Source organism: Drosophila albomicans, chromosome 3 (genome assembly GCF_009650485.2).
Source record: "Drosophila albomicans strain 15112-1751.03 chromosome 3, ASM965048v2, whole genome shotgun sequence".
NCBI lineage: Eukaryota > Metazoa > Arthropoda > Insecta > Diptera > Drosophilidae > Drosophila > Drosophila albomicans.
The window spans coordinates 923,541-950,558 of NC_047629.2; the positions used below are offsets into that span (position 1 = coordinate 923,541).

The 27,018-nt window shown below is 38.0% G+C and overlaps 1 protein-coding gene across 1 annotated transcript; it reads left to right on the forward strand.

The window, feature by feature from the left end:
• Window positions 1-7,720: 7,720 nt before the first annotated feature.
• LOC117568661 (protein gooseberry-neuro) lies at window positions 7,721-25,716 on the forward strand. The gene is made up of 5 exons (XM_034249463.2): window positions 7,721-8,188; window positions 9,041-9,354; window positions 14,412-14,523; window positions 23,660-24,262; window positions 25,104-25,716. Exons 1-5 carry the CDS (start codon window positions 8,131-8,133, stop codon window positions 25,409-25,411), a joined length of 1,395 nt encoding a protein of 464 aa, XP_034105354.1. The 5' UTR covers window positions 7,721-8,130; the 3' UTR covers window positions 25,412-25,716.
• Window positions 25,717-27,018: the final 1,302 nt, after the last annotated feature.

A 27,018-nucleotide genomic window follows, 5' to 3' on the forward strand; every position in this document is an offset into this window, starting at 1 on the left:
TGCGTGTGCGTGTGGGAAAATGAGCGAAATGCAACATACGATGATGCAGACAATGCAATTCGGCAGTATCGTTGAAGGTTGTACAGACAAATACACGAGACAAAGCCCCATCACAAATCCAAGAGAAAACCCCAAACGCAAACGAAAACGTAAACTCAAAATAAAAATCCAAATTTGTTTGCAAGTATTTAAAAAGAAGGCGAATGAGTTACGGATTTGCAATCGCTTAAGTTGAGTGCCAATCTGCAACAGGCCGCCCTCTGCCCTGAGGCCGAAGTCGACATCGGAGTCGCAGTCGCAGTCGCAGTCATATAAACAAATGAACATATGCAAAATCCATGTTCGAAACGCCACAAAAAAAAAAAAAAAAAAAAAAAACAACAACAAAGAGAAAAAAGCCAAATTCAACTGACGGGAACGCTGACGTTTTTAACGACTTGACACAGAGCCTTCAGGATAGAAAAGGGCAGCGAGAAAAGGAGAGAGGGGGAGAGTGACACAGGAGGAAGAGACAGAGGGAGGGAGGGAGATGCAGTGGCTGGACAAAGTGGCCGACAAAAGTCACTGACAAACAGATCTGCATCCGAAGAAGAGTCGAAGAAGCTGAAGATCACAGCTGGAGCTGACTGAAATGGCTTTGAAGCGCACATTTGCCAAAGTGATCGTAAAAATGCCAAGCCAAATACCTTGAGCACGTCAAGCGCGGCAATTAAAATTGAACTTTTATGTTACAATGACATATAGCCAGCCAGCAAGCCAGCCAGTCAGGCAGTCGCCACGTCAGCCAGCAGTCCAGCAGCAGTCCGTCATTCGAGGAGAGTCGAGGCGGTCAGCCAGGTCGGGTGACCCGACTTTCAAATGAGATGCGATGCAATAAGACGAGATGAGTTGGATTTGCAGCCACTCACTGGGCAGACAATCGCAGAGAGAGAAAGAGACACACACAACAAAGGGAGACAGCTGGCCAGAGACTGAGCGAAAGAGAGCGCTTTGGAGGTGCGTGTGAGCGGTCAAAAGATCAAACGCTAAAGCCGCGAACGCACTTGCCGTTAAGTGGGCTAAGACACTACTACCACAACTACTACTACGACTACTACTGGGAACGTTGCCAGCTCAACAACTGAGCAGCTGGGAACGTCGACCATGATCCAAGTTTTCGGCTGGACAATGTTTAAACCGCCTCAAAAGTTGTGCATACTTTTTTTTTAGTTTCACAATTTAATTGCAAATAAATTGAGTTTTTGGTACTTCATTTAAGCGAGACGTTTAACACTCACACACACACACACACACACAGCTTTCCTGTCGGCGGATTCATCAAAGTCAGCTAAAAGTTTTTTTCAGTTTTATGTTTCTACAGCCCCATTTTTAGCCCTTCACCGTCCTTGTTTACCTCCCCATTCGCAAACGTAACGAAATGACAAATGAAATTGAAATTATTTTATTTTTGTACTTTACCGGCAAAATTCCATCACATAGACATGGGATGACTAAATTTGCATAAGGCTCAAGTCTTGTGCTATAATGACAACCAAACTTTTTTTAGTTTAAGAAATATTTTAAGGGATAGAGTTGCAATTATTAGTCGTATATTTAATGTACTTGAATCTATTGTAAAGTATTCCCTTTGAAAATGACAAAGCTAATTAATATTTAAAATATACAAAATTGATAAATATATACTAAAATATACTAAAAAAAATATACCGGATATTCAGTTAAATAATTAAGACTCGACAGATGCATACGTTTTTGTCTTATAAATTTATTTATTTAAATTAAATTTTTCGTATACATTTCCTGTGGGCACAAAGTTATTCACATTTAATTTAATTAATAATTTACTTCACTATATTATTTTCGAAAACTTGCAATACTTAACTATTATTGTAAATAAAAAAGATAATGGCATTAACAGAATATAAAATCATTTAATATATTAGAAATTATTTATTTATTTTCAGCTAATAAATTAAAATTCTTAGTTTAGTCAATTTCTAATATTACATTTTTTTTTTTAATAATTATTACATTTGAAGATTTAGAAATAATTTACAAAATTCCTTAGCAAAGTCTTTTTTAATGCTGTAAAGTCAAAAGGGATATTGATTTATTGACAAAACAATTGCTGTACGAGAATAAATGCAATTCCAAATAAGAACAAGTAAGAAAGCTACAGTCGAGTGTACTCGACTGTGAGATACCCGCTACCCATTTTTAATAAAGGCAAAATATTGCGGTATCATTTTCAAAATATACCGAAAATACTAAAAAATACTAAAAATATACCAAATGGTATATTTGGTATCTCGATATAGTACACCATTCAAAATATACCATAAACGGCACAATGTGCCAGATTGTCGGCCAAAGCAACTCAGACCCCTAGTAAGTAGGCGTTTTTCCCATACAAAAGTATTTCCTAAATAACTTCGACAATTTTTATTTGATCGCAACCAAATTTTCAGAAATCATAACTACTATAGTAATTATTGTATATACCAAAATTCGTAACTCTAGCTTTAAAATTACACTTGTTATTCGATTTTTTTGATTTGCGGGGGCGGAAGTGGGCGTGACAAAAATTTGAAACAAACTTGATCTGCGTGCAAACATAACAAATGCTGTCGAAAAAAAATTATAGCTCTATCTCTTATAGTCTCCGAGATCTAGGTGTTCATACGGACGGACGGACGGACGGACAGACGGACAGACGGACAGACGGACAGACGGACATGGCTATATCGTCTCGGCTGTTGACGCTGATCAAGAATATATATACTTTATAGGGTCGGAGATGCCTCCTTCTACCTGTTACATACATTTCCTGCCGGCACAAAGTTATAATACCCTTCTACCCTATGGGTAGCGGGTATAAAAATAGATCGAGTTTCAATCGAATAACTGAATACAGGCGAAAATGTGTGAAAACGAATTGACTTAAATTGTTAGGAGTTTCCATTTAATATTAAACGTACAAAGCCCCCCAATTAGTGTTCTATAAATGAAATATAAAAAAACAAAAACTATCAATACAAAAAGAATAATCGAATTCCCTCAAAAGACATTATGTGAATGGAAGTGCTACAACACTGTTCCAAGTATCTATAATCTGCCAAGGAGCACATGTTCGACATCGTCAATGATTTACTAGTGGCTGTAAATTGTGTCGTCTTTTGAAAGTGAGAACTATGTTAGGTGAAGATATCATCATATGCGGCAGTTAAAGTTGAAGTGCAAACAGAGACAAATTCATTCAAGCTGATAGAATCATAAAAAACACTCGGTAACTGGAACTGGAGTGTCTCGAGACGTGTCCAAAGTGTCAGACTCAATTGGGATTCCCAAGAAAGGTGGAGAATCTCTCTTCACCTCTCAAACATATCAGACACTTACTTTAACTCTGATATTGTGTTTAGAGTTTGTTTATGACTACCGAATCGGTAAGGAGTAGCCAAATGTCCTTGCATCCTTACAGCTATTGCCACTTGCTGTGCTACCGTTGCACACCGCACCCCGTCGACAAGTTGAATGTATTCTGTACATCTGTTGGCATTTGCCTCATGCTAAATCCTGCGGGATAGCACCTCAATGTGAAGCGCAAATTTAGCATGAAGGAGTGAAAACTGTTTGTGTGACAGTCTTCGTGTTTGTCTAAATTTTGAGTTATTCTGGCTGGCAATCCGTCATGTGCTCACCTTGGGATTGTTCAATATTTGATGTTATTGCCAACTTGTCCATGCATTTGTTTGTTCTGGTCAGAATATTGTCAGCTACTGGCGGCGTTTGGTGATTTGTATACTTGTGAATATGCGCATATGAATATTTTTTCCAGGTTTTCGTTGACAGTTTTTCGAACGGTTTTTTGATGGATCAGTTACGGGAACTTCATTATAATATGTATTTCCCACAAAACTGTTGACTTTACTGTTAGCAAATAATCGAAAGGATTGAACGAGGAATTTCATTAGAAAATTCGAAAAAGAAGTATTTGGAGAAACAGTAACGGTAGTGACAACGGGTTCGGTATAACGCAAGCATGTACTTGAAAGAATTTAATAATATATTCCCTGAGTTATAGATTAATATTCGAAAAAAATTAAACAGGCAGTCAAATATAGACAATTGCACATTTTAAACATAATAGCAAATAATTTAGTTATTTAATTATTATTTATTTATTTTATTATATTTTTAAAAGTTGAAAAGATTGTTAGAGCTGTATAATAAGAACAGATAGAAATGAGTTCATATGGCTTCAGTAGTGATATATTTATAGGGGCGAATAATTTTAAGATTACAGTAGAATCCGGTGCTTATAGCGTCCGTCCGCTTATTTTGACGAAAACTCAATGACTTGGTGGGTCCCCATACAAATTAAATTGATTAAAAAATGAATTAGTTGTGTTTTAAAAACCTATGGCAACCATAAAATAAGCAAGATTTTATTTTTCAACTTTTGGTTAGTGGGTGTTCCGGATATAACGACGGTCCCTTGAAAGTCGCTATAACCGGATTATACTGTATTTGTATGTACGAGATTAAAAATAAAAACGAAAGCTATATTTCTATCGAAATGGATATTTTAATGTAAATATTTTGTTAAGTTTTCCGTATCGTTCTTATATAGATTTCTAGTATTATTTTAGGTCTAGATTATTATTCATTTAAATTGTTAAATTTCACTTGAAATATAAAACCATTAAAAACAAATACTAGGAATATAATTTATATGAGAAAAAAATTAATTTGTGTGATTTACAATTGTTAATAATTGTCTTCGTAGTCTTTTAATTCATAAGATTGTGTGTTGTTAAAAAAGTTATGAATTATGCTAAAACTCGTTAGCTAATTATCCAAATCATATTATTCAATAGTCGGCTACCCAATTATTATGCGTGAAATTCAATTTCCTGGCACGTGTAATAATGCGCAAGTCGAAAAGGAAACCAGTTTACGACACCCACAAGAGCAAAGAACTTCCGTTTGAAAAAAAGGACAACATAAGCAGAACCTCAAAATGTTTGACTGTTTATCGCTCTGGGAAGAGGTCGGAACCTCGCGGGCAGAGCCACGCTTGAGTAATTCCAATAATTGAAAACTGTCAATAGGCAAATTAGAAAATTTGTCATGTTTATCGTGACCAAGTTTTGTGGTTGCGATGTCAGAGGCAGGCACAACTACAGATGTGGAATTAATGGCGGGTTCTTTGCCATGTCCCTTGGCTCATTTGCATTAGCATTCGGAATGTAGATGAGCCATGGTGGGTGCATTCAAGTGCTCAGTGGTCGAGCCTCGTTTCGGGATTGCACAACGCTTCATTAGCACCCGAATTTTATGCTGATTAGGCTGGGAATATATGTTATGTGTACCTTACATTCGATTGAACCAACTGAGGACCCAGCAGGATTTAGCTCCAGTCTCAATTGCTGCAAGTATTTTTACAGACTGACGGGCTCATTCCGCTCAATTCCATTTACTCAAAGTGTTTATTTCAGATTCAATTTTGTATACGCTACACATTTGCATTTGGCCTGATGCCACACACAAACATATACACACATAAAGATAGTCTCTCACATTCACATACGAATACATTCTCACATACAACGGCCATTTTTCAGGGCTGGTTCTATTGGTTTTCCTTTGGCCAGATGCAGGCGGCGTTCGCATATGCGTATCCTTAATATGCGTAAACTTCACGCTTAATTCAGTATATTATGATGATGTCCTTTCGTTGCTCTTTGGCTTTTGTTTCGTTAGTTTTTAGTTTTCAGTTTTTGGTTTAACAATTTTTCATTTCAAAAACGCCATCGGCTTGGGCCAGGTGTGACTTTCAATTTTGAACTTCTATATCGAAATCGACTGCAATTAATGGCTGTTGATAGATTTTTATGTTTGTATATCGGGTAAGTCATTCGCACAGCTGAGGGTTGCACATGAAAATGGGTCTTTGGAGCTAAACTGACATATGTGATGGAAAGATGAACTCATTTGACAGTTTCAAGTTGGGCATAAAATGTAATTTTTGTACATTCTGAAATTAAATTGAACTTCGAAATTAATTTTTAAATTAATATATTTATTTTAATATTAAATTTTTATAGAAAAGATATTTATAATTTCAGGAATATAATAAATATAATATAATATAATAAAACATAAATATGAGTAATGTTTGTAGTTACATAAGTATATTAAGAATTATGAATCTTTTTAATTTGATATAGTGTAAGCACACTAGAATAAGTTAAATGATTTTAATAAAGCTTTTGTAAAGTAAGCTTTAAAGATATTTTATATCTTGCAAATAAATTTTGTATTTTGAGCGTCTTTCTAGAATAATCCATTTCGATAAAGGAAATCCAAGCCAATTATTAAGTGCTTAAAAGCAATTGTTACCCCATAAATCTGCCAGATTTGATAATGTTATATGTTAGGCATGCTAGCCAATTACCATCGTAGCCAACCCCATCGAAATGTATTGCAAACACAACTTTCAAAGTTTCTTATCTGCTAACGAAACATCGATGGTACAACAAGAGTAACAATGTGGTTAGATAAACAAAATGACATGATGTCTGGACAAAAAAAACGTTGCACGTAAATAGGCATAGACTTGCATTGTGCGTGTGTGTGTGTGAGTGTGTGTGTGAGTGAGTGTGGCAGGATAAGCCAAGCAAGTCAAAGAAACTGGAACCCCCATAAAACTTGATGATGACAAACAACAATGCGGGAACTACGCAATGCCTATGTCTATGTCGAGTTGCTCTTGGACCTAACCCAACTAACAACCCATCAAAATTGCAAATGAATACAACAACAACAGCAACCAAAAAGACGACAGCGAAGAAGAAGAAGAAGTGGAAAAATGGCATAAACATACACACAAACGTACACACAGACGACCGTGGGTGCTAAAATGCCAAGCGGAACGATTGATAATATAATGCGCAAAAGGTAAAATCGGTGGCCATGTGTCCTGTTCTATCCTGTGCCATTGCCATTGCCATGCCTTGTGCCCTGTGCCGTGCCAGCCGCCAGCCGCCGGCAGCCTTCACGCTTTAATTGGCTGCCAGCGACAAAAGTCATCCATTTATACAAAAGTGTCACATACACAAGGACAACAATGAAGGGCTGAATAGGAGAGAGCAAGCAAGAGAGAGAAGGAGAGAGCGAGCAGTTGCAACAGCCATGACAAGACTAGTGACAGCTGCAGAAAGATCGCTGATGATGCCGACGGGCAACGGCAGCGACAACGGGCAACGGCAACGGGCAACGGCAACGGGAACGGGAGGGGGTTGATGTTCTTGATTATTGTTGATATCAAAGCGCTGAGCACGAACCGCCCCAAAGCAGTCGGCCAATCAGCGTGCGCAGACAGTTCAGAGGCGTGCCGTGTGGTCGCAATTGATTAAAGCGCACACAGCGAGAGAGCAGAGAGCAGCGAGAGAGTAACGACTTATCATGCTCTCTCACTCGTGCTCGCGCTGTCGCTGGCAACTTTTTGATCGTTGCCATATTGTGGCGCCAGGCAGCGGCAGCAGCACAAAAGGGCGGACGCGAAAGCTGTGCGCAGCTCACTCTCTCCCTCAGCTTGTTGTGTTGTATTGTTTGGTGGGAAACCAGTTTATAGCCGCGATCTCATTGTCGGCCGCATTCGTCGCCCGGCCGGCCTTCGTTAATTTATGCCTTTAGTTGCTTTGCAAGTCTCGTGCTGTTTGATCGTTGCAAGCGCGCGCAATTCCAAGAAACGAGAAACCACGTCGCGTTTTCAGCATCCACTCGAATCATCGTCAACGTCAACGTCAGCATCGTGCCTCGCTTCCTTCCGTCGGAAATCGCGTGCGCGCAATTTACTGTTACAGCTATAGCTCTGGCTAGAATATAGTTATATTTACTATAGCTTTAGACCAGCATGTGAATTGTGGATTATAATTTGCATTTTTTCCTAATTATTGTATGTGTCCGTACTCGTATCTCTTTGTGTGTGTGTGTGAGTGCTGGTGTATGCTTATCGACCACATGCATCGACCCACTTAAGCCTTTGACTTGTGGTCCACGCTATTCGTACTGCCAAAAGTTGCAAAACATAGTTTCTAAGTTAACTGTTAAGCAAAACATTAAAAAATGGATATGTCCAGCGCCAACTCCTTACGACCTCTTTTTGCCGGTTATCCTTTTCAAGGTAAGCTATCATTTATTCTAACAAATATGCCATACAGATCAAACTTTAAGAGGTTTATTCTCAATCTGATCGTCGTAATATCTGATCGTCTTAATACAGATGAAATATTAAGCGGTGAATTCTCAATTTGGTCGTTATATCTTATCGTCTAATACTCTAACGCCTGATTCAGATTGGTTTAATTTGTTTTGAGCACTTCAAATGCGTAAAATTCCAAAAAAACGCAAAACCATGTCGCATTTGCGCAATTTTGAATTTAAATATTTTCTCATAATTTGGTTCTTGAAACGAGCTTATCACATGAAATCATTCACTTCATAATACTGGCTTTATTGATTTCCTTCCGAATTTAAAAAAAAAAAACATTTAACGCTTAGGTAGACTAGATATTGACACCAAAGTTGATCGGTTTGCTGGTAAATATGTATCTAGATAAACTTTGACTCTCCTGATCGTTCAAAGTTTCCTTCCCAACAGACATGCAAACTATGACCAATGAGTGTAAAAACTTTACCATTCTTTATAAAATTAGAAAATACGCCAATTACTCCCTGAAATACTTGCCAAGGTTGAAGGTACTAACTAAATACTTATACTAAAATTACTAATATTTAAAGAGAAAGCTATCATTCACATTAACTACAATAAAGCAGACTACATAACGTATGTATATGATTATGTTACGTTAATAGACACTCCATCTAAAATTTGTATATAAAACAATAACTTATATTCTCAAATATAGAGTAATTTATTAATTGGCTGGCTTGATTCATTACGCAAATTGACCCAGAATTGCCCCAAGATCTTTATTTAATCTAATAAACTGACACTCTTTTCTAATATGTACAGGCCAAGGACGCGTTAATCAACTCGGAGGCGTCTTCATAAATGGTCGACCGCTGCCCAATCACATACGCCTGAAAATCGTGGAAATGGCGGCCAGCGGCGTCCGGCCATGTGTGATATCGCGACAATTGAGAGTATCGCATGGCTGTGTGTCAAAAATACTGAATCGCTACCAGGAGACAGGCTCAATAAGACCGGGAGTGATTGGCGGATCGAAGCCCAAGGTAACATCGCCAGAGATCGAAGGACGTATCGATGAAATGCGTAAGGAAAATCCCGGCATATTCAGTTGGGAGATACGCGAGAAATTGATCAAGGTGAGTTCATAGTGCGAGGCTCTATTATTCTATTTATGTCTTTTATGCACCTGCGCAGGAAGCTATAAAAATGTGAGAGCGTAAATAGGATAGGGATTTACGCAGGATCCGCCCAGTAGCTCTAACCACATGACATTATGTCCATTCCTAGCCGCAATACAAACACAATCGAAAGTCGTCGGCTTACTTCCGTTTTCCGAAAAGTCACGTGGCACTCTCGGGTCCGACTTCTCCTTCGATGCCGAGTCCAGTTTTGAGTCCTGTTGCACGCCCGCTGGCTTTGTTTATGGCACGTTGCCAGTTACCGGTGACATCTTTAGGCCCTTTTGCATATGCCGTCTGCCCTTTTTGACAACAAAAAGCAACAGCAGCAACTTGACAATTTTGTTGTACAACAGCGACGACAAATTTTCGCAATGCCACCCAAACCGTTAACAAATCGATTTAGCCATGAGCCAACGCCAACAGTCTTCGTGCTGACCTCCTTTCCAAGCGGCACTGTTTTATCCTTATGGCACACAAGGTGTAATTTTATTTTGTTGTATTTTCCCCTGTTTCTTCCGGTTTGACATGCATCTCAACATGAAGCAACAAGCCCCGACGATCAGTCTATGATTCAGGGCACCTTGACTCGCTCTATACTCATTATACATGGTGAAAATTGTACTTCTTTTTATACCCGCTACCCATAAGGTAGAAGGGTATTATAACTTTCTGCCGGCAGGAAGGAGGCATCTCCGACCCTATGAAGTATATATATTCTTGATCAGCATCAACAGCCGGGATGATCTAGACGGACATGGGTCTGTGTGTCTGTCCGTACGTCCATACGAACACCTAGATCTCAGAGACTATAAGAGATAGAGCTGTATTTGTTATGTTTGCACGCAGATCAAGTTTGTTTCAAATTTTTGCCACGCCCACTTCTGCACCCCGCAAATCAATAAAATCGAATAACAAGCGTAATTTTCAAGCTACAACTGCGAATTTTGAAGTATATATTAATAACTATAGTATTTATGATTTCTGAAAATTTGATTGCGATCAGATAAAGATTGTGGAAGTTATTAAAGAAATACTTTTGTACTATATGAGCAAAAACGCCTACTTACTAGGGGTTTTAGTTGCTTTGGCCGACAATCTGGTATATTGTGCCGTCTATGGTATATTTTGAATGGGGTACTATATCGATATAACAAATATACCTTTTGGTATATTTTTAGTATATTTGTAATTTGGTATACAGTAGAATCCGGTTATAGCGACTTTCAAGGGACCGTCGTTATAGCTGGAACACCCACAAACCAAAAGTTGAAAAATAAAATTTTGTTTAATTTATGGTTGCCATAGGTTTTTAAAATTCAAATAATTAATGTTTTAATCAATTTAATTTGTATGGGGATCCACCAAGTCATCGAATTTTCGTCTCAAAAACCGGACGGACGCTATAAGCGGCGTCGTTATAACCGGATTCTACTGTATTTTGAAAAATACCGCAATATTTTGGTTTTATTCAAAATAGGTAGCGGGTATCTCACAGTCGAGCACACTCAACTGTGACTTTCTTACTAGTTTTACTTTAATTTTACGGCTTATATATTTTAGACACCAAGGAAAGGGTATCCTGGTTTTTAAATATCTATGCAACACGCACCTGTACCCATATCCCTCAGTCTGTCCTTGTAATTGACGGGTCCGGATGTCATCTTCCCATTTTTCTAGGGTCTACAAAAATATGATTAGTTTGTATTAATTGAGAAAGAATTATTAATATTTGTTATTTTATAGGAAACAAAATTGTATAAACTAAGTTTTATTTCTCATCATTTAGTTTTTTTCGCAAACCAAAATACATTTCGGCGAAACAAAACAAACCAATCATGGCCTCAAACGTTTTCTGAACCTACGCCAATGTTGTTTGCTCTTGGGGAACAGTTGTTGTTCCTCCTCTGATTTATTTTGGGAATGCTGCCTACTGGTCAGAGGCATAGGCAGCTGACCGTGATCCCCACTCCTTACACACTCGGTTTTGCCTTCGGCGGCTCATGTCTTCTTCCTTATGCTGGTCTCTTTATTTGAAGCCGCAATTAGTTACAGTTTATGTGGCGATACCAATTCGAGCGACCATCGATGCGATCAAGCTAAGAAATTGCATCACATCTGAAATGTATCTGTGTCTCAGCATCTGCATCTGTTCCTTTCTCTCGTTCTTACTCTCTTCATCATCTCTTTCTCACTCGCTGTCTCTCTGTCCATGTCTTGTTTATTTCTGTGGTGCACGCTGCATGGGCTGGCAGTAGGCGTCAAAAGAGCCTCCAGGTGCGCTTCACGCTTAATTAGAATACGCCATTGGCGATCTTCGCTTCAAGATCGCTGAGTTTCAATCTGTATCTGCATCTGATCTCTAGTCGTTTGAGTTTTTACTGTGGTTTCGACGGCATTATGATTGATTCAGCTGGTATTAATTACATAAATCAATCGATTAATCGTTGGTTTTCAAATTCACATCGTAAAAATCGTCGCAATCGTTTATTATTTTAGTATTTATAAAAATTCTTAATAGCAATTCATCTCATTATAGATTATTCGGTTTTTTAATTCTTAAAGATTACGATTAAAGAAAGATTATGCATTTTTGCATACATATGTTAGCCACATGCAACAATAACTCATCTCTAACTTTAACCTTCGCTTTCTGAGAAGAGAACAAACCACACCTGTCAGTCAAGCAAGAAGTTAGAGTCGAAAATATATCCAAAATATAGAAAATACTTTTGTGCATAAAGCGCGCTCAAGTGTCAATCCAACTGTCAACTAATTAATTAAATTTCAATTGAATTTGTGTAGCCTGAAATCAAGAGTAGGAATATAAAAAATCAAAGAAAAAAAGGTGTCGCTCAGTCGGGGGGCAACGATTTGGCGTCTGAACGGGTTCGGGACGGGTTCCAGTTGTCAGTTCGTACAAGATAAGCTGTCACACATTCCAACTGGCAACTGACAACCGGTAGGCAAGCCACCACAACTGACCAGGCGGACTCAGAGCCATGTACAGAGAGCATTACCCAAGGAGCACACTCATAAATAACGCAACAAAGTCTAGTTGAAAATCAAAACATACTTCGCCAGTTGTTGTTGTTGCTGTTGCTGTTGCAACGTGTGTTGTTGTTGTTGTTGTCATTTCCATGACACATTCAATAGAAATAAGAGCCAGTAGCCGGAGCAGCTAACCAGACAGCAAAGTGAAGCGTAGTTCCCAGCTCCAATGCTCGCACTGGACAAAATGTCAGTTTTGGTTGCAAGTTGGCTCCAAGCGGCGTCTGGCTCTTGTCTCTATGACTATGAGGTGCCAGTTGTGGCACCATTGTTCGTTCCGAAATTATAAAACATTACGTGGACGGGTTTTTGCCGCATGAATAAAATATATGTTTACTATTATTATTAATCATGAAAATGTTTGCGGCACATGCCACTCCATTTGAAATGCTGACGTTCAACTCCAACTCCAACTCCGAATCTTACTTCTACATCAGCTCCAATTCCATCCAGAGATCAGACAGATCGTCTGCGTCAGACTGCGATTACATTGCGCCTTTAATTTGTGTGTAGTTGAGGCCGATACTGCGGTTGAAATGGCAGTTGAAGTAGACGTGTTGCTCTAATGAAAACTGACAGTTTTTAGATGCATTGCATGAGAAATTGGTGAGGACTTGAAGCATTTTGATTTGATTACGTTTTAGAATTTCCATAAATTTTGGTATCACAATTCAGAAGAAAATAATTCAAAATTGCAATTATATCAGATGATGATTTGAGCATTTAACAGTTTTGACTTCTTATGTTATCTTCTTATGATATTATGTAATATAGTAATATACATAATATATAATATGAGCAAATACAAAATATCTATACAAGACCTAAAGATAATTACATAAATGCATTTATTGTTATTCATTGTAAGCGTCAATATTTTGATCAAATTTAAAAAATTGACTGACCCATAACATTTTTATGATTAGTGCAACGTGGTTTTGTTTCAATGCTATTTCATTTCATGATATATTTTCGTAGTAAATATAAAGTCGCAATTTTAATTAAAGTGAACAATTGAAATGCGATTGTGTTAAGGATTACGAAACTGTCGTTATTGTTTCATTCACCTTTTTCTTCCTGAATTTTACAAGTAAATGTATTAAAATTCACACCTGCGATCTGTCGCGGTATTTAAGACAACTCGTGACACTCGGACAAATTCTTAGGGCTTGTCGCCAGACGCTTGACATTTCTCTTAATTGGATTACAACAGTCAGCCAGAGAGATCGTGGAAAAGCAAAAGAGTGGGGAAAAGATAAAAATTGTCCAAACACCAAGTGGGCAGCTGCCGAGCGTCTGTGGAATTAATGTCCAAGTGCAACATAAATCCGCATCCAAAAAACCAAAAAAAAAAATATATAATGAAAAGAAAAGAAAAGCTGAGTCTAAACCGAAGTTGAGCGAACCAATCCCAAAAAGCCAAACTGACTCGGAGCTACCTATCGTAAAATTTATAGACCCAACCAGTAGCCCAAAAAGATATTTATGCGGCGATCACTGATCCTAATTGGATTTGTGTGCTTTATTTGGTGCGATAGCGTGAGCTCATTTAGATAAGATACACAGTTACAAGATACAACAAGTCTGAGAACTGCAGTTTACTGTGCTCGACTGTGAGATACCCGTTACCCAATTTTAAAATAGCAAAACAGTGACGATGCCATAGTCTGTACGCACCAAGTTTTAATACCTTCTTACCCTACGGATAACGGGTATAATAAGTAGGAAAACTGCAATCAAGTGTGCTCGACTGTGAGACACCCTTTATGCAATTTTTATAAAACCAAAAATGCTAAAGAATACCAAAAAAATTGGTATTGAAAATATATTACAGGCAGGAAAAAAAACCATTGCATGTAAGCACAACCCTTCTACTCTATGTGTAACTGGTAGAAATACGAAGATAAATTACATACATACCCTTACAAGTCTCTAGCTCATTGTCCACTATTTTTCTCCAACAGGAGGGTTTTGCGGATCCACCGTCGACATCGTCGATCAGTCGACTGCTACGAGGAAGTGATCGAAGCAGTGAGGATGGGCGCAAGGATTATACCATACACGGGATACTCGGCGGTAAGTAATGAATCTCTTGCAAACGAGGGGAAAAACGTGCTACAAAAATTACAGATCATTTGATATGTACAAGTAATTTCGTAAAATCATTCTCAAATCATTTGTTGATCAAATCAACAAAATTGTTTGTGTGTGTGTGTCGGCAACTCGGCTTTGATCGTCTTAGAACGAGCGACTTAAACTTAAATCAAAGCCGCTCAAAATATTACAATGGATGTGGCTGCCCTCGCTCGATAACGATCGTTTCGTTGTTGGCAACACAACAGCCTCAAACACAGATCAAATACACCAAATAGGTGTAGATGATGACACCTGAGAATCAAAAAAAAAAGTACACGAGAGATTCGATATTGGAGTTTAGAGATTCTCCATCGCAACGTACAGCTAATAACCCGATTTTCACTGCCTTTGCGTGAGACCTCGACGCTGTATCTGACTCTGACTTCGACTCTGACTCTCAGTTTGAGCATTGAGTCTGTTTGCTGACTCCTACTCCGTCACTCACTCAAACTCTGAACGGGGCCAATAATCAGGCTAAATATGCATAGTCATTCGATAAACGATCGGCGGGGGTCAAAGAGTTGGCCTGTTCTCTTACATATATAGGAGGCATAGTTTACGAGTCTCGGCCACAAAATTGACTAGATATTTTTTGTTGCATCATTAGACGTACATTTTCACACATTTGAATTTTCTGATTTTTTCTTCTGGCCTTTATGCCAATTGTCCGTTTTTGCCGACATCCTCTCTGATATTTGGGCTACAATTCCTGTCACAACACGGCCGAAAAGGTGACAATGGCTCAGTAGGTGCCTCAGCTTCCTTCAGTCACCTTGAGACGGCCAATGTCCTATGTTGCATTTTGCGGCTTGCACTTTCTGAATGAATATTGATTATGTTTTGGGTGTCCTCTAACCTTGAACTGCTGACATTCGGCAGATAATTCATTCCGTTTTTTCTTTCATCCTGCGGCGAGGCGAATGTTCTTTATGACTCCAGGTGAAACTGAGGAAACTGAAGTCAGGTGAATAGTCAAAATTTAGTTTGTTGTGCACCCTTTTCCAAAAGCATTTACATATGTTTATGTTGTCATAGGTCTTAATTTACTAACTAAGCCTTTTACTATAACTACCTTTATCTACATCTTTCGAAGTCTTCAACATTAACTGACTATTTTGTAGACTAGTTTATTTTCTCGCTCGAAGTTGAATGCACGAACATACTAATTTTAACAAAAATATAAAATTGCGCAATCTTCTATTTACCTGGAGCAATTTTGTATGTATCTTTTTACATGTTTTCCAAGTTTAAATCCCAAATTGAATGTTAACTAATCTCTTTTCTAACTCAAAGTTGAATGCAAGAAAATACTAAACAAAAATTTAACTGTAGCAATTAATGTTCAGTTCTGTCTTCGCAATTTAAATTATGAACTCAACGAACCCTTTAGCTGCTATATGAGCACCTGTGTGCGTAAGCCATTTAACTATTTCAAATTGTACAAATGCGAATTACTAAACATAATCTATATAACTTCCAAGACAAGAGCTATCATTATGCTGTCGAAGCGTATAATAAGCACACGCCCTCCCATCATCATTGCCATGCCCAATACCCAGTCCCTGTTCCCATCTCCATTCCCATTCCTCGTAATCATGCAGAGCAGCAGCAGCAGCAGCGGTATCAGAGGCACCGTCATTATGTTTAGTTGGTCAGCTGGACCCATTTGCAATCGGAACAGCACTCACAGAGACACATTCACAGTGAGCATCCATTCCATTTGACTCTTGTGATCCAGAATCAGAGCTCTGGAGTCGGTGTCGTTGCCTGTAATCAACGCCTTCTTTGCCGTCGTGTGGTAGGGTTAGGAGTAACCAACCAACCGTCCGTGGACCCGAGCCCTGGTCTCAGCTGTGGCACCCGAAAAAAATTATGCATTATTAAATATATATTTCTTCGTCTCGTATTTCACTTATAATTTCGTTTGATTTTGATTTTCATTTTGTACAATTTATACAACTGGCTCCCAGGGCCACTGCTCGCATCTCTCGTCTGTCGTCTCTTGGCCCTCAGCCCTCAGATCCCCGACCCTGAGATCCCAAAACTTTAGCTCTCATCTGGGCTCATTGTCGCTGGCTGTGTTTAGCGGCGGCTCGCTTTGATCTTTTCGTATACACCAAAAGCGACGAAAAGATGTGGAATATCAAATAATAACTGAAAATACAAAAAGAAATTTTTGTGTGGGGGCTGCAACTGTCGTTGGGAAGCTATTGGTGACAAACAAAAACAAAAAACCAACACTCAATACTTACTGAAATTCATCAATAGCGATTGATATCACAATATAAAGATGTTATTAGGAGCATTGATAGTTTTATTTATAGTTTGCCGACACGCGTTTGAACTAAAAACCAATTAAAAAATTCATTACATTATACAAAAATAAATATGATTCAATATGTTGCATAGATAGTTTGAAATTAACAAAAAAGCAAAAAAAAGGGTTTCGAGCATATTTTTTTTTTTTTTTTTTTTGACCGACTAAATGTAATTTGCCGTCATCAATAGCAATTCCGAATTCGAAGAGACACTATATTATAGTTATTTATACTTCCATTTAGAATATCTCTTAATAGGAAATTTATCTTTTTTTATTGGAGTCACAAAAGTTTGTAATTGTATTTATTGATTTCGCTGGTCACCAAAATTATAATAATAATTATTATGATTATTAGAATTATATTAGCATTGTTTTTCATACATTTTGAATCTTGACAAATTCTGTAAAACATTGAACCGTAGATATTAAAGTATATTTGTTTGTGCTTTATTTAATTGTTATAAGCTTAAGATCCAATTTGCCCAATTTTAGATTACTGATAATAATTATCATAATTATTTGTCTGATAACATGATTCTCATGGATATACTTATATAATCTGTTAGTTCAGGTTTTAAATTAATATTATTATATTTTATTTTTTTTGGTATATGCATTTTTATACCCGCTACCCATAGGGTATTATAACTTTGTGCCGGCAGGAAATGTATGTAACAGGTTGAAGGAGGCATCTCCGACCTTATAAAGTATATATATTCTTGATCAGCGTCAACAGCCGAGACGATATAGCCATGTCCGTCTGTCCGTCTGTGTATCTGTGTGTCTGTGTGTCTGTCCGTCCGTCCGTATGAAACACTGGATCTCAGAGACTATAAGAGATAGAGCTATAATTTTCGACAGCATTTGTTATGTTTGCACGCAGATCAAGTTTGTTTCAAATTTTTGCCACGCCCACTTCCGCCCCCGCAAATCATAAAAATCGAATAACAAGCGTAATTTTAAAGCTAGAGTTACGAATTTTGGTATATACAATAATTACTATAGTAGTTATGATTCCTGAACATTTGGTTGCGATCAGATAAAAATTGTCGAAGTTATTAAAGAAATTCTTTTGTATGGGCAAAAACGCCTACTTACTGGGGGTCTTAGTTACTTTGTCTGACAATCTGGTATATTGTGCCGTCTATGGTATATTTTGAATGCGGTACTATATCGATATACCACATATACCATTTGGTATATTTTTTTAGTATTTTCTAGTATATTTGGTATATTTTGAGAAATATACCGCAAAATATATAACTTTTATTCAAAATGGGTAGCGGGTATCTCACAGTCGAGTACACTCGACTGTAGCTTTCTTACTTGTTTATTTCCATTTTATTTCTGACATTTAGCAGAAATTGATTGAAGGGCAGATTAAAGTGTACCGAAAGATAAGTATCGATCGGTTGGAGTGAAATTTTGAAACACATTTCTGTGAAATGTGCCTCATTTGATAACACGCCTTATTTTTGTAGCGACAACAAATGTTGCCGCTAAATGTTGCAACGCCTTCGCTAAACGCGTGCAACAATAGACTGATCCCAGTTTGTGATGCCGACCTTGTGTCTGATAAATACGCGTGCGATTTGTATTATCTGGCATGGTAATAGTCCAACCCATGTCAGGTCAAGGCCCCACTCAAAAGGAAAGTGAGAGACGCAAACAAAAACATTTACAAAAAAATCAAATGACAAAACACCGACACCAGCAAGAAGTCAAGTCAGGGGAAACACTTGTGGTAATTAGTGTAAATGAAAAGCCGCGCTCTGGACAATAGATGAGAAGGCATCAAGCGAGACCGCCAGGACACCTCGACGCGTGAGAATGGTCAGGGCCCAGGGGCAATTTACCAAAATATTTTCCTTAGCCAGACAATGCGGCAACAATGGCAAACAGGGGCCAGATCCAGATCCATAGCTAGCGCAAATACAAACAGGTTCAATTATTTGCAAAAAAAAAAAAAACAAGTAAAGAAAAGAGAAAAGAAAAGAAGAGACAAAGAAGAGAAGTCGCAATGGCTACAGAAGACAAACGGTCGCCGCTCGATGAAACTCAAGTTCGGGTTTGGTAGTGTTCTAAAGCAGTTCACACCTTCTCTAATGGCAAGAGAGAACTTAGCAGTGCGAAAGAGACAGACACTGACGCAGGGAAGAACGCGAGTGAGAGCGAGAGGAAGGTAGATGTTGCATTCTTGCAGTGTCACATGACAAATGACTTGTGAACTAGCGGAAAGAGAGATGGAAGATGCGTAGCCTCTTCAGTGATTGCGCAAAAATATCCTGGTCCTTTTCTTCAGCGCATGTGTGTGCGGTCTACACACACGCACGCACTCACTGTGTAGTAGAGATGTGGTCGTTGTCTGCCCTCTATCATCCATATGGTCTGGGGTCTTCGTGGTGCTTGTGGTGTGGCTCATTTGTTCGGCCAGAAAACCCATTAAAATCGTTCATGCCCGAAAAAAGTGTCAACGTTAACAAAAGCAGCGCTTCGACTTCAAATGCACCGATCGTATGCGGCATCTTTAATGCCCACCGGGGTGTCCTGTGCGTTCCGTTTGATCTCATTGTGGGCCCATGAGCCAATGGGCTTGACTGTTTTGCCGCCGAGTCGATCCAACTCGACTCGATGTACCGCTGGGCTCGTTCGTGTTGATGAGTTACAAAATATTTTATTAACGTATTATCGCACTTTAGCCAACTCCGGGCTACCCAATGCAGTATCTGTATCTGTATGTGTTTGTGTATCTGTGTCTCTGTATCTGCATCTGCATCTGTGTGTCTGCTGCTGTCGCAGTCGCTGTCTTGTGCTGTCTTGTATGTCTGCTCATCTCGGTGGGGATTTGTTTTGATCAAGTGTTTGTGCGCATTGTTATTTAAATTAGTTTCATTTCATTCTGCATTTTCTGATCTGCATTTGTATCGTGGCATCTTCGGGGGGCCCTGGCTTCATACAATCGGCTCTTTTGCCGCCGGATTATGATTATAACTAATTTTTGGTCTTTTCTCAATTTTCGTGTCGTCAGTTAACAATTTTGTAAATTAGTTTAAATGTTCTTCTTTGGATGGAAACAGGGTCGCTCTTCGTGCATCGTCATCGTCACAAATAATTTGCTCCTCATTTGTATTTCAAATCACTTGGGCATTGCGAGGGCGTTGATAGCATAAATTGTGGATACATTATAGTTAATATATTCGGTAGAAGCATTTAAATAAATGTTTGTTATATAATTATACGCTCTTTGACATCCGTTTACTTACAATTTCTAAGCTGGGCGGTCTCACAAAGAGAGAGAGAAAGAATTGGGGTAACTTTTGATCAATATCAAAGTCAAAATGAGTTGCCGATGTTTGGAGGATGTCTTATTTTCTAATAAGAAATGAATTATATTAGTTTTGATTTTTTCTCTTTGGAGCTTTCAACGCAAAAAGAAATGAATCTAGACAATAAATATTTATGGAAAATAAATATAATATACAATAATAAATATAACGATCACTCATTCAATTCACTTGAAATGTCTGACAAAGACCAAGAATAGAATATAAATAAACAACACAAAAGAATTCCAACTCAACGCGTGTTGTTTTTCAAATCCAAAATAAAAGTGGCATATTTTTTAATGCTCCTGTAATCCTTTTGCTGACAAGAATCTTAAGCCTTATAACATAACCGAGGCAAACACTGAGTCCGCTTCACGTATAAGTCTGAATCGGAGTCTGATGTTGAAGCCAGCGCCCCATAAGCCATGTTATATGTCAAGAGGCAGCAGATGAAGGAAGGCCCCAAAATGAAACTCAAATGTTTCCCAAATCTGTCCGGTGACAGAACCGTGAGCCGTGAACCGCGCGTGTCTCCATGTCTCTAGCTGACAGCTGACAGTGGGCCTCGTCTCACATTCCCCAACAAATAAAATGTCATATGCCCAATCCACAGAATTCATTTGCTTATGTCGAGCATTGTCGAGATCTGAGCAAAGAAAGAGAAACAGGCGAAGTGAGAGAGCTTCAGCGAGTCTCTCGCATAGTTTATTAGATGCAGGCAATTTAAATTGTGTCAGATTCTTGTTGATTGATGACTGTAGAATTTCAGTTATTCGGGGTCTCACTTGGGGTATTCCAATAATGTGCACTGATACGCACAGATAATAGACCCCCTCCACCGATTGATCTTTGCCCTCTCTACTTGGCCTGGACAGTCTATCAAAAGTGAATGGTGTTAGGGCATTTGCACTCACTACACACTACCCAATGACCACACATTGGAGCAATCCAGTGTTCCCCCAGTTTCAGGGAGTCCAACATTTACTACCTGCTGTTTGAAACTGCAGCTCAAAACGTCGTTGAAAATGATCGATATCCCGGGTTGGATTACAAAACCGCAGCAATTTATCACAAGGCGAGTCAAAAAGAAAGCCACTGCCGCCAGTAGCCACTGTGGTGCCAAAAAGTGGCCTTTTGTTTTGTTATGTTTTGTGTTGGATTGTTTTTTCGACCACCAGAGCCATGGTGGCTGGCTCTTAGTTTCTGTCTTTCTTTGTGGTGGTAGCAACAAATTAATAAATTGTTTAACATTTAAAAACTAATTGATTTTTCTTTTTCTCATATTTGTATTGCCATCCCTTTCTGTTTCTCTCTTTCTATTTCACTCGAAGTCTGTTTTCCTCTCGCCAAGTTTGTTGTCTTTCTCACATATCGTTTCGTTTTGTTGAACGGCTTCTGCAGTTTAATTTTTTGTTTTGGAACCCGTTTCGTTTAATTAAGTTTTATTGTTGTGTGTGATGAAAGATTAATAGTCTGACTTCTGTATTTTATATTTCATCTTATTTTTTATAAGACTGTGAATTTTCGTATTTCGATTTCGATGTCGATTCACTAAACAGTGGGCGTTCCAAGCTTTAGGATTTCTTTCCATCACACACTCTTGTGTTTTTGGGTGTGTTTTATAGCCATTAAAATTGGTTTCTGCAAATACGATTTAAGGATTTGCATTGATTTCCATATATAGCAGGTGCATAATTCCATTCATAAGGCGAGTAAAGCGTTAATTTCAACAGATTCACAAAAACTGTTACTTTACATTAAGAGTTTAACTATGATCTTCTTTTATATATTGATAAATAAGATTTATTTATTGTCCTACTCTGAGCTAAAATAATACGAATTTCGTCAGAACTTCATTGATGATCACTTTGCAAATTAACAAAAAATCTTATGAAGTATAAAAATTGAAATATTTATTCTTTTATTGGCTTGCAAGTGAATGGAATAACTAAGATTATATTATATTCTTAGCTATTTTTCCAATATTTTTGGTACCAAACGATAATATTAAATCATTAGTTTAGTCAGTAATTAAGAAGAGAATTATTTAAACACTGCAGTTTTGTGTAATATTTCACTTAAAATAAAATATCACTTAATTTATTTTATAATTTTTTACTTACTATATAAAATCGAATTAAAAACATAAAATTGAAATTGTCACTTACTGTAAATCTTACAAAAAATCAGTGTGTAAAAACCAGTTTCTCATGCTTATCTGCAAGTTAACTTTTTCACATGCTGCCTATATAAATTTGTGTACTGTACTACATGATGATCCCAAAGAGAAGAGAAAATTCTACGAATTCACTTCCTGTTAAGACCCTTCGACTAGCTAAAACTATTTATCACACGATCGCTATCAAAGTGTTCTAATCCAGTAAATCAATTAATAATTTCGGAGGATGGACAGACCGGAAAAGATTACACTGACCGCAATCAAAAGGAAACACAGATACACAGTCACACACATGGAACTTAAGGACGATCAGTAGAAGGGAAAGCAGCGCGGAATGCGATGAAAGAATTTCCTCTTTTGCGGACAATAGCAGGATCAAGTCGAACTGTGTGTGTGGTGGGTGATGGTAACTCTTTTGAAAAATGATCTTGCCATCTCGTTGAATAATTCGAAGTGAGAGAGAGAGGAAAACGAACCCTATTACACTTTCCGCCTGTCAATCTATTGTGTAATGAGCTCTCCAAATAATTGTACATGCCACTAGCATAACCAACACTCTTGGAATATCTGCCACACGCCGCGCTTCATGGCCGATTTGACAACGATGTCGGCATTCGGCTTTCGTAAACAGATGCCGAAGTTAATTGGCGCACTCCTCCATGTGTGTGGGTCTTAGTTATATAGTACTATATGTACATAGTAAGCGTAGCCTCGTTGACAACTTGCCGATCATCTTCTTGTGTAATTTGATATATTGTGTCAGTTGTCAACTGTGGTGACTTTTACGAGCTGCCTGCGGCAACTCCCCCTTTTGCCCCAGTTGAAGATCTGCCGATCGCATAATCTGCTGCCATCTGTGATGCGATGGCGGTGGCGGTTGCGGTGGCTTTTGACAGATTTGTTGCGCTCCCTGACGATTCAATTAATATGCAATGGCGCGCAGTGAACGTCGACACTCCCATTGCTCCTCTACGGTTCCATTCACATTCACACTCGCACTCTCATTCGATTTTGCAGGGGGAATTCACACGATCAGAGTGAGAACCACGTCGGTGGCCCCATCGAATATGATTTAGTCATTTTTGGTTCCCTTTTGCCTCTGTGCGGCTGCGCGGAGCGTGAACAATTTTATGACTTCTTACGAGCCGTTTATAATTTTAGTAGTCTTTTAATAAAGTTCGAGTTGACACCCTTTTCTCATCTCATCTTTTCTTTTCTTTTCCTTTATTTGCTTCTTTTTGTTTTTGGCAGGCCGCGACTCGGACATCAGTGACACCGAATCGGAGCCGGGTATTCCTTTGAAACGCAAACAGCGACGCTCTCGCACCACATTCACCGCCGAGCAGCTGGAGGCGCTGGAACGGGCCTTTGCCCGCACCCAGTATCCGGATGTCTACACCCGGGAGGAGCTTGCCCAAACCACCAGCTTGACGGAGGCTCGCATCCAAGTCTGGTTCTCCAATCGTCGTGCGCGTCTACGCAAACATTCAGGCGGCTCCGGTTCTGGCCTCTCGCCCATGAACAGCAGCGGCTCCAATGTTGGCGTCGGCGTCACTGCCAGCAGCGCAGCTGCTCCACTTGGCTTTGGGCCACTTGGTGTTGGCTCCATGGCCGGCTACAGTCCCGCCGCAGGCACTACTGCGAGTGGTGCAACGGGCATGAGTGACAGTTCGCATCATCATCACACCACAGCGCATGCACCCACCTCTCACAGCGCAGCAGCCGCTGCGGCAGCGGCTCATCATCACACGCAAATGGGTGGCTACGATCTGGTTCAGAGCGCGGCGCAACACGGCTTCCCAGGCGGCTTTGCGCAGCATGGCCACTTTGGCGGCCAGAATTACTATCACCAAGGTTAGTGCTGTTTTTTTAATACATTGTATTCCCCACTAAATTATTTTTACATCTATCTATTTCCTATTCAACATCCATAAATATCTTATCCTTTAATTCTATTACGAGCTAAATCTTTTACTCTTCGTTTAACTTTAAGTCATCCATGCCGATATTTATAGTACAATACAATATTAATAGAAAAAAATTGTTGATATATAAAGACTGTACTGCTGAAAAATTAGTTCGCAAAAACCCCAAAAATATGTTGCAATCAGTTCAATATTTGTGGTTCAGAAGGACAGTGTATAAGTTCTTGTTTAAAAAGGATACATCCTTACTACAATTTTCCCAAACAATTTGTTTGTGAACAGGTTAATGTATTTTGCTTTAATGTTTTTTTAAGTATTCCAAATTTTTTGTATTGTCTTTTTCTCAGTAAATGTGAACTTTACATTATTGTTTTATTAGAGAAATTTAAAGACAGTCAATTACATGTCGAGGTACTCTCGCATGAAATTAAAATAGGCGGCTTAAAAATCAGTTATTACGATCTAGCTGATTATTTTAATGAACCAAGAATATTTCTTGAACTAAATGGGTTGGCAATAGTATTGCAACTTGTGGCTTACACTCGCTTTCATTATTTAGAAGCTGAACCTAGAATACGAATGTCAGTGTGTAAGACTCATAATATTGCATTCATACTTTCATTAAGTATCCCATTACAATTATTGTTCATTCGCAGTGCATATTTTAGCCTTATTTTATTTTCTCCACGCCAAGCATCTTTAACATACGTATCTATCTCTAATTATTCACTCTAATCCTAAATATCTCTTTTTTTTCTACAAATTTGCAGACTACTCCAAGCTAACTATTGATGACTTCTCGAAGCTGACCGCGGACAGCGTTTCAAAGATCTCGCCCTCGTTGCATTTAAGCGATAACTACTCGAAGCTGGAGTCGCCCTCCAACTGGTCCCAGGCCGCCTACCATCTTAATCAGTCGGCGGTGGCGGCGGCCAACTACAATGCGGCAGCAGCTCACCATGCAGTCGCCCAGCATCAGTTGACTGATTATGCGGCAGCAGCGGCACATGGCAATGTGGCCGCTGCCTACAATCATCCGCTGCCCGCTCAAGGTCAGGGGGCCAAGTACTGGTCATGAGTTAATTCATGGCCAATAAAAGGAACAACAACCACAACAACATCAACATCAGAAGCCAGTTAGCTGATGATTATTATTTTTTTATGCATTTCAATTAACAGCAGAGAGGCATGTGTAAATCGTAGGCATCTATTTATTCGCCCAATATGAAAATCAATCCGCTTAGCTAAATATAAAATATTATAATTTTACTATTACACGGCTTTCAGAGGCGCATTCAGTTAGCCTTTGCCAGGCAACGTATTTACTTACCACTTAAGTATATTTATTTGAACTTTAGATACAACGCGATATTATTCATAAAATACAGAGATCTATCATAAAATCAAAACGTATTTTTATTGAGTTTAAATAATTGCAGAATAAAAGGCATGTACATGTGAGTAATTTGCAAGAAATATCTGAAAAGAATGTTATTATAACTTTGTGCTGGAATGTATCCCGGAATACAAAGGGTATAATATATATCTTAATCAGCGTCAACATCCAAAACGATATAAAATTTATATTTTAATAGCCGCTACCCATCAAATAGGAGGAAATGTACGTTACAGGCAGAAGGAGTCATCTCCGACCCTATAAAGTATATATGTTCTCGATCAGTGTCAACAGCCGAGACGATATAGATATATATATATATATATATACATATATTTATATATAGAGGTTATTTTCGTCAGAATTTGTTATGTTTACACGCAGATCAAGTTTGTTTCAAATTTTTGCCTTAGTTGCTTTGACTGACAATCTGATATATTTTGCAATCTATGGTAAATTTTAAATTTTGCAATTTGGTATATTTTGCGATATATTAATTTAGTATATTTAAAAATTCACAATGGTTACTATTTTGCTTTAATTGAAAATGTGTAGAAGATTGCCTTCTTTCTGAATTATATTTTGATCGCAAAACTTTTGAATTAATAATGTGTACTTATACTTACTTTACCATACTTATACTTTACTTTACTTACCAATTCTTACTTCTGTCTAAATCTCTAAATTTATTATAAATCCTGATCCAGCCCGTTAAATAAATGAACAACATAATTCAGTAGTTTAGGAGCAAACTGATAATAAGTATGTATATATATATATTGTTTGTTAGTATTATTTTAGGTATTTCATATAATTTGTATATAGATATAACATCTTGTTAGGTGTGTACTATATTTTACAGCGCCATTTCGCGTTGAGCATCCTCTTGTTTTATGCAAAGATACATGTATAGATAAACGAAGTAAATATGTATATTATATATATATTTTAAAATATATATAATATAGATCTAAATACAGTATTTATTCTTTGTTTTCAGTTTTATTTTTTGCATATGGAATACGTTAAATCGGAAATAAATATTTAAGTTAAATATTGACAACATCAGACTTATAATTACGCACATTGAATATGTTTTTTTTATTTAGGATTTATATAATTGTTTCTCTTATTTTTTTGGGGTTATTTTTTGTTATATGACAAAGAAATGTTTAAAATGATTGAGTACATTTTTCTGCTCGATATCTTATTGTCAATTCAATTATTGTCTGTTTCGCTGAAATCTTCTCAAAGTTTCTTAATTATTGTCTTTGACGCAGTTTTTCTTC